We start from the raw sequence: 9456 nt of genomic DNA on the forward strand, positions 1-9456 counted from the left end.
CCGCCCTTCCTCCAGTCTACTTCAACTTTCTGAAGCCAATACATACCAAATGGGGCAATCCGGAGGCGACACACTAAAATGTCACACCCATTCCATGCGCAGTGAAACCACAACTCACCAGTTGAAAGCATGAACTTTTGTTTTGGCCAACAATACAATTTGGCCTCGGTATCTCTCTTGCAATCTTTGCAAGCCACACACACTGAGGGGAGGGGAAGGATAAATGACTAACAAGCGGGCACAAAGTGAATAGGTAACGCGGGGAGTGCAATGAATTTATCCATCCTTAGCCTTACAAAAAAAATAAACCCAGCAACCCCAAACTACAACTTCATTTCTTTAGCTTTCACTTTAATAAAATAATGATTCGTTGGGAGAATGGGGTATAAATCTTCATTTTGGAGGCAATTAAAGTGTTGATTTCATTCGTGCCCCTGAGCGATTCTTGTAATTTGCTCAAATAGCTTTATGTACCCAGCACTCCAAGCTTTTAGAAACCCATTTTCTAGTTAGACTTGTTGGATTACAATTTTTATTCAACAGCAGCTATCCGAGTTTTCCTAATCTAAATCTGAATTTAACAGTTCCCTCATTTTAAACGTTATAATAGTTATGTAGGATGCAAGTCAACCAGACAGAAACAATGTCCATGTTTCCATCTTGTTTTCAACGTCTCATTAAAAAAGTTGAGAGCGACAGAGCGAGAGCGACAGAGAGAGAGAGCAGAGAGAGAGAGAGTCATGCTAACATTTAGAAATAGTTGAAAGCCTCTACATTCTCAAGATAATTAAAAAACACTGGGTTTCTTGCAAGTTCATGCCTTAAGTCAAACCATTCTTCTGTTCCACCACTACATTAATAACAGTCCGATAATCTTTGCTGCTTTCTCGTACATTAAAAAAAAACTGAGCTAATATCAAAGCTGAAGCGTAGTGCACCTTTTTGTAAGTAATCTATAAAGTAACTTCTGGTTGACAATATTCTTGATAATGGCAAAGCAGCTAAGAAAACTCCTGTCTGCTTGACTGCGCCTTGCTTTAACAAAAGGAAGCCTCCGGAATCAGCCTCATTACACCTAGAATCGTATCTAGAAACCAGATCGTAGTTTTAGTTGTTAGATTCCCTCCCCACCCCCACACCAAATACCATTTCTAATCATAAACAACCAACCATTAAAACCTTACAATTCATAACACGGAGCTCAAAACGCCAAGCTCATTCTCTTTAATATTTTAGAAGCTTGATTTGGCTTTAGGTAACCTCTTGAAATTAACCCAAGAGCTTCCATAAAAAACAACAACACTACAAGCCAGTGAAGGAAAGCAGCTAACACAAGTCGTCGCTAGACGCACACGTTAATGAGTGCAGAAGCCTCTAGGGTTTCGTCAATCCCAGCTTTAACACAGACATTCTACAAACCACCAAACTATTTTTTTCTAAAGGAGAAGGTTTGGGGGGGGGGGGACTTGAGAGATCAATGGAAATAAATTAAAACCTTGGTCCGGTTTTATTTTTCTATTAAATAAAATAAAACGGGCGCGTTTGCAGAAGGCAGGCTGTGCACAAAGCAATGTTCACTGAGGTCTAAAAGCGCCCGGCCAAGGAAAACTGACAAGACAGACTAATGAACCGTAGAGACAGGAGGAAAATAGCCAGTATTTGCTAGATTTCAAACACTCTCTGTCTTCCCTGGACCACCTATCTCGGATTTTATTATTATTTTTCTAAATGGCCTCAGCTATTCCTTTCTAAACATCCAGAAGCCTGCGATTCACGGCTAACGCGTCTATTATTATAAAGGGTAAATAAAATAAAGACAAAAATTAAAAGCGACAAGAAACAGGTCAAGTTTGCAGGCAATGCTTTTACAAGCTCATCTCGCCAGGTCGAATCCGGGAGCAAGCCTTAATGAAGCAATAATAGCCACATTATTCAAAAATTTTCATTTCGATGGAAATTTATCTAAAAGGGACTTAATCATATGCAAATAATAAAAGGAGGCGTAGTGACCCAGCAAGCGATCTGCATACAAATTTCAGCGTGTGCAACACTAGAGAGAGATCATCATACCTGATCTGTTAGATTTGCTGATCTTGTTATGTCTTCACTGTCTGATTTTGATCCTCCTTCTCTATCGTCTATCACCAAATCGATTGGCATTTTTCCTTTCAAACAGCTAATATACCGGTGGCAGAAATTGTCACATAATTCGTGTACCTATATTATAGCAGAGGTAAAAAAAATGAAAATATAATCAGGAGTGCATAAGTGAAATTGACAAGTACAATCAACCAACCCCCCCATCTCCAACCCAGTGACATCAAAAGTTCTAAATGGGGGGAACACACAGCAATTATCCCCCGGAGACCTCTAGACGCATCCAGAATTAGGAATAACTTTCTTTTCTCGCAAAATAGAGATATCCCAGAAAATTGACAGTGACAAGATGATTCACAGGCTACAACATATTCAACACCCGTGTTAAATTCATCTGCTCCCGGAGCTGTGGCCATGAGAGAGGTGACCTGCACGGGTGACATTTAAGGTAAACTATTTAATTTCAACCAGTTATTTCATCATAAACCCTTTCCAAATAATATGAAGGGGAAAAGAGATTTAAAAAAAATGTGGATGAACTATACTGAAATACATTATAGACATCCATGACCTTAAACACCAAATCATTGTAATATACTTGTTCTTGAGTTTCCCACTATTAATGGACATATTTTAACACCTTTCATGTAGAGTGAAAACAACCTGCCTGTTGTGGTTAGATAAAAAGGCGGGGGGTTCTAAAGAAACTTTTCAACCATTTAAAAACCTCTCGAAATGTTTATTTTTAGGAGAAGGGGGATTCTCTTGTAAGGCAGCTATCAATTACATATAAAAATCCACTGTAAGCCTGAAAGTGCGTTAGTTTGGAATTACGTCGATGTCCATATTATTATTAATTATTACCATTGTTATTGTGGCTGAGATTTCCAGAATGGGGGAAGGGGAAATTAAGGCTGTGTATTCTCTCTTTGCTTAGAGGTGTACAGCATTCACAGAATCAAGAAACGGACACGACTATCAACTCTGCTTTGTCTCTGCAAAATGTTACAGGACAATCTGTGCCCTGACTTTGACCTGCAGATGGCTTCTTAAAAAAAATCTCGACCAAAGTATAACTGAAACGAAACAAAGCACCTTCACCCCCAAAACAATCTCCGAAGCTGAGACAAATAAGCAAACAACATTTGAAAAATCACCTGGAATACACAGAACTAACTGTGTGTATACAAAGACAGGAAGGTATTCACATGAACGCAAGGCCAGGTCGTTTGTGAGCCCGGTTTTAGAGGCTGAAATTGTAATTAAACTGCGAAGAGAAATGGACGCTAAGATTGGTCTTGACACTAATTACCAGACAGAAAGACATTTATGCAAATTTACCAGAAGTCTGAACTTCAGCAATACTGAAACGTAGGAGAAAAAGAGAGAGAGAAAAAATTACCTTCTCTAATTCCAATAGATGAAACCTTAATACTTGTATGGCTTGAATCATCTGCAAAGACACAAACAATATGAACATCTATCTCATTCCTGAGTTTCGGTATACATCCACAGCTGCCCTGCTGTAGTCTATAGCTTCACTATTTTAGTAGTAGTAGTAGTAGTAGTAGTAGTAAATAAAAAAGTTGCTTTGATTTATGGCAATAACACTAAAACTTAATAGCAGTGGCTTTGTATGCTGTTTAACAAGAAGCAAGCTAGAGTTAACAAAAAATTCTATTGCAATGAAGCAGCTAAATTATACGGCTCATAAACATTTCCTTCCAAAAGTGCAATCTATTGCAACAACGTTGGATCCTCGCTTTGCAAACGAGGAGAGAATGTTCCAAATGCAGAGGCAAAGTATTTGTTTATCCTTTAAAAAAACTGGACTTCATTTTAGGTCGGCTAGTTAAACTATTAATCTCTATCCATGGTCGTTGTTTACATTTCCCGTAAAGCTAAGGTGCAGGGGATATGTGGAGCCCTCAAATACACTGACACATTCGTAGATAAATCCATGCACTGCTTAGGCAGCCAAGTCTGCCATAAAGACCCCAAACTCTCATTTGGATGGGGCGTTCTTTATGTACCTCGTTATGTGATTTTACTTAGCACGCAATTACCACACTGGATTACTGGTAATTAAAAAGATCCACGCGAGAAAATTCCCATTTAAAGCCAAAATCCTTGTCAGACCTTAGCCCCATCTCTCCAGAGGGCAGAGAAATAAAAAAGGGAGAGTTGTTAACTCTTACCAAGTTATCCAGTTCAGGATTAGAGGAAAATAGGGGTTTTTCTGCTCGGATCTAAATATAAGAAAGGGGAAGGGGAAAAAAAGACTTGAAATATGGAAACAGAGAAAGCAAACGTTATTATGTCTTGCTTCATTACACTGTAGGGTCCATTATGTAACCTTTCCTTCTAGCTCTGACTGTTAGATTTAGTACATCATATAAATACTTAAACAAATGAAACAAATGCACTGAAAATACCCACAGACCTTATTATTAGTTACATCTATCCGCTCCATCTTGCGTGAGCGGCACATCCCAACAATCAAACTTTTTTTTAAAAAGGGCATGCTTTCTTTCTTTCTTGAAATGGTACAATCGAGATCGTATTGATTGGTTTCTGGCAGTACAGAAGGGGGCTATGCGGGGGGGGGGGGGATGTTAAATGGAGACTTGTTTTCTTGTTACGTTACAGGGTTCTCCTCTCCCAGTATGGTTTTGCTGACCTGTTTGGCGAACACTGCTATGTCTTCATTGAAAGACTCTGAGGAGCAAACATCGCCTCCTGCTACCCCGGGCTCCCGGGGAGTGCACGTAGCTAATTCACATTTCTCAAAGATCAGTGCTAAAAGAGGGAACAGGGGGTGTCTGAAAGAAAATACAACAGTCACAAACAATAAACTGGTTAGTCCCAGAATAAGTGGGGGGAGAAACAACCAAGGTGATCTTTTAGCAAACCCACTGCCTCCACCCCAGCTGCACCCCTCCCCCAATCATAGCTCACCTACCCTTCAACCGAGAGACCTGAAGTCGAAGGCCCTGAGCCATGGACTGTATCTGATGATCGCTTCAGCATATCTGGCCAGAGAAATTGTTAACATTTGCTATGAATAAAACCAAAGCGGTTCCAGCAGCCATTTTGAATTAACTTTCCTTTCCATTTTTTTTTAAAATATTATTTTAGCTCCCCTTCGAGTGGGGAATTTTCTGGATTAAAAAACAAAACACCCCAAACAAACCCCAGGTCAGTGGAACGCGCAAATCCCCCTGTGCATCGGTAATGCTAAGGTTCAAAATGAGAGCTGCTAACTTCGAAGACCTGCCAAACTGCCAGTGAGTTGCCCCAATTCGGGTAGCACAAGCGCTCCATTTACATTCACTTCGGTGGACAGAGCACGCTTTTATCTGGGTCATCATTTCCCTCCCCCACTCCACCCTGAGTCGCTCAACCTACGCGCTATTCACCCCTCTTTTTGCTACAGAATATTGAACAATGAGACCGACCTTAGAAATGTGAGAGCCAAGTGCTTTGATTTTTTTGCTGTCTTAAGTAAACTCTGAAGAAGAAGTTTAAAGTAATTTACTAGCTATAAAAGCTCAACTGAAAATGTTATATTTCATTTTATTACGAAATGCATTCAGATTCCGGATTTCATAACTATCCCAGAGAATTCTCAATGTAGTTTGAACAAATCCTACAGATTTGTGATGAGATAAAGGAACTGGCTGGCGGGATGGTCTTGCGTCAAAGCGAGCTGTTCTCAGCGAGATGGGAGGGGGGGAAATCTTAAACTTCTCTTCAACTTAACATGCGCGAACTGTTTTTAAAGATATCCACGGAACAGTGGATCAGTTCCAAATGCAATGGCCTAGAACCTATTTTATAAGTTACCGTATGGAGATGCCTCGAATATTGCTAGAAAACAGGGCACAGCCCAAAAGAAACAACCCCGAAGTTTTCTCAGTAATACAGCGTTATACATTAGCAAAACTAAAAGTTTTCTTCGGAGTGGAACAGTTCAAAGTAGTCTTTCTTCTCAACTCTCCCAAAAGATTTACCTCCCAAAACAGGTTGGACCACGGAAATCTTTTTCTTTTGATCACCACACTAATAGACTAATTTTCCCTAAGCTCACAGTTTAGCAGCCCTTTATATTTAAAGTAGTTATCAAAACCGCATAGGAGCCTAGGTTTATGCAAGGAAATAGCTTTCCGTGTGTATGCACACACGCACACGCTCGCACACACACACACATTAGGCAAGTTATAGTATATGAACTGAATACTATCTAGGGATAACGTTTATCCGATTCAAGCCCTTTGGAAAGTAAATCTTCTTTATTGGAGACTCATATGCCGAACATAATGCGATGCAAAGAAAACTTTAAATCCACCCTAAAATTTGCATGCAATTACAATGGAATCCTGGGTCACAATAATTTACCTTCCGTGGCTTTTACTCTGCCTTCAGCGGCTAGGGAAATAAGGGAGCAATCATATCTTAACTAATAAACCCGATGCCAGCTGTACCTACCCATAAATGGCATCTTTATCTCTCTTTAAAGCGTCATTGACAGAGGAGCCCATGCTGGGAGGCATGGCGTTGGTGTGAGTAGTGTGCGGGTACTGATGAGAATGTAACGGAGGACCGTGATTGAGATGGTGAACAGGCTGCATGGATCTGGCGGCGTGAGGATCCCCATACATGGTGGTGGGGATCCCTACTCCATCCATCCCACCGTAATGGGGTAAATCGTCGTACTGCATGACAGACAAAGAAAAAAAAAAGGATCAGACGGCCAGTGGCACCCGGAGGTTCGAACGGGGAAAGCCGTTCCAGAATCTTTCACTTAGGGAAGGGTCAGCGCATGGAAATGGACAGTGTTCACTCTATGAATTTAAAATAAACAGGACCAAACAAGCGGGGAGGGGGAGAGTGCAGAGATCTGTAAAAATACAGTTCCCCAGTAGGCCCTCAAAATGGATTAATTCTGGGTCCTTGAAAAGCATCCTTGTGGAGGGAAGTAGGTAAAAGCAGCAGCGTAGGTGCTTTGGAGTGACGCTCAAAATAAACACGTTGCTGAAAAGTTGCCTACTTCAATATGTCGCCACAGCAGAAGTTAAAATGAGGACACCTATTATTAACACGTGAATTAATACAGGCTCCTGGTTTAAGGTATTTCTGTGTGTGTGTGTGTGTGTGTGTGTGTGTAAGTTTCTGCAGAGTGGAGCATTTCCTAATGTGTAAACTGGAAATGAAACTCTCTTAAAACAAAAATGTAAAGCACCAGTTTAAATGAAAGAGCAAAGCTGAGAGCCTTTTTCTAATAACTGACGCGCAATCTGAAAATTTGCAATTCCCACATGGAGAAAAAAAGGAAAGTTAAAGTAGTTAATTAATTTTAAGATATCCTGTTTTAAATCTTTCTACCGTTAAAAAGGACAGTGCACAAATATCAATGATTAGATGTTATCCAAAGTTTAAGAACAAAGGAATCAATTTTTGTTTTACAGCTATTATATACAAACTACTTTAATGTCCATGTGTGCATTTGATGCTCAAAGTTTTAAATTTTAAATTGATTGTTTATTAAACATTAAGAACCCAAAGTTAAAGTAGTACTTAAGGATTAAGGGGAAACTGCCACTTTTAATCTGTTAAAAGCAAAAGTGTGAATACGTTTTAAAAAACACTGACAATTGCTTGAACTGAAAGAGTAAAGGCAAGTTTCAGCATAGCAACTTTCTTTTACAAAGTGTACAATGAGGAACAGTGCACAAATCATACAAGTAAACTTAATTTTATGTCTTTTTTTCTTTTAAAAACTCTATTCGTTACACTGTAATTGTCCCTCACAATATTTTAATCGCCTCTCAATTATCTGACAAGCCTAGAAAAAATTGTATTGTATCAAAATAGTAATAAATAATAAATATCTATGCATATTATTCTGCCTAATTAAAATTTAAACATGCAACTATTTTTTAAATAAAGATCTGACTTTGTTTAAATGCACTGCACGTGTGTGATGGCAAAAAGTTGTTTACTTTAAGTTTAATAAGTTGTCTTTGAAAAGTGTAGATATATGTAGCCACTAACACATGAAAATGTTCAAAGACACATTAGTTAAATATTTTAAACACTGGTGACTTTAAAACGACATTGCATTATAAGCAGTATATCTGTAGTACTGATAAATACATATATTTGTATTTTCAGTTACATGCATGTATGTCATTGCTGTATAGAAAGTTTGCCTCTTGAGTGAGATGTCTGCGAGAGGAACTGATAGAATCAAGAAATTGACAATATATGTAGGTTTTCAGTCTACAAGTAAGCTAATATATCCTCTCACTTCGGGACACCGCTTTGTGTCTGAGCCAAAGAAGAGGGGGAAAAAAACTTTTCGCAGCGTCTCTGTCAGCCACGTTTCAATATTATTTCACATTTTAATTCCATTTTTAATACGTACCCTTTGCGCCATCGGCCTGGCTTGCTCCCTTCCTACTTCAACTTCTAATATATCCTCTTTAAGGCCAGTGTGAAAAGAAACAAACGCAAACTCTCCCCCAAACCCCCAAAAATGCAAAAATCCCTTAGAGTCGCCAGCAATGTGAGCAATCGAGGAAAATCTTCAGCTTAGTGGATCTCAAAGAAGCGATACAATAATTCTGCATTAAAAAAAGGAGACTCTCCCTCCTTTTCTTTCTTTCTCTCTCTCACTCTCCCCCTTTCGTTTCCAAGACAGCAGCGGGGAGAAAGCAAATATCCTTTCTCCAAATCAGTTTTTTTTTTGTTAAAAAAAAGTGCCCCTCAAACCCAACTACCAAGTCCCATGGCTTTTTGCCACTCCAGCTGTCAATCAAAGGCGAGGTTGTCAAGGTGGTGAATGAATGATGATGATCCGCTGTGTGTACTTCCACTGCTCTGGACACCTCAAATGTTAATATTCAAATGCATGGAGGTCTAAGCGCTGGCTGGTTCTTGAATCAGTCCTAATTCCTAATCAGATCTCGCTCTCGAGCTCCCTTTCCCCCTTTGCAACGGTAGAGGCTAGAGGAAGAGGGTTAAAAATGTCTGTCTGAGTTTGTCTTAAAGGAGCCACGATCGATGCTGCCTGCTGCAAGTCCCCCGTGCGTGTGTAAAGTGTGTGTTGCACAGGCGGAGAGGTGGATTTGGACCAGAATGCTGGAACCCGGAAGTAGTGGTGGCCATAACAGGTCGCGTCTTACACAATGCACTGGGCTGCATCAACTCGGCTTCCAGCGCAGGGGTGGGTTGGGTGAGATGCAAAGCGAGAGGCTGTGCGGAGCCACAGAAGCGTTCAATTAACACACACATACACACACGCACACGCAGGGTTACAGTGACTAAAATAGATTGTAATTCTGGTGTGCGGCGGGA

The 9456-nt window shown here is 40.0% G+C and overlaps 1 protein-coding gene across 5 annotated transcripts in view; it reads right to left on the bottom strand.

Annotated features, from left to right (window-relative positions):
• The window catches only part of MEIS1 (Meis homeobox 1), a 145308-nt gene that overhangs the window by 126413 nt on the left and 9439 nt on the right, over positions 1–9456 (bottom strand). For 2 of the 5 annotated variants that reach the window (XM_006114090.5, XM_006114094.5), the window contains exons 1-6: positions 8525–9327; positions 6586–6812; positions 4778–4919; positions 4296–4346; positions 3500–3550; positions 2071–2217 (exon numbers count right to left, since the gene is read on the bottom strand). In XM_006114090.5, the coding sequence (XP_006114152.1) occupies positions 2071–2217; positions 3500–3550; positions 4296–4346; positions 4778–4919; positions 6586–6812; positions 8525–8536 (630 nt within the window). In that variant the 5' untranslated portion in view covers positions 8537–9327. Of the gene's footprint in view, positions 1–2070; positions 2218–3499; positions 3551–4295; positions 4347–4777; positions 4920–5059; positions 5130–6585; positions 6813–8524; positions 9328–9456 lie in introns of those variants that run through there. The other 3 variants (XM_006114089.5, XM_006114091.5, XM_075925570.2) reach the window with 2 other exon arrangements.

This window comes from Pelodiscus sinensis, chromosome 3 (assembly GCF_052426305.1).
Source record: "Pelodiscus sinensis isolate ZL-2025 chromosome 3, ASM5242630v1, whole genome shotgun sequence".
Taxonomy (NCBI): domain Eukaryota; kingdom Metazoa; phylum Chordata; order Testudines; family Trionychidae; genus Pelodiscus; species Pelodiscus sinensis.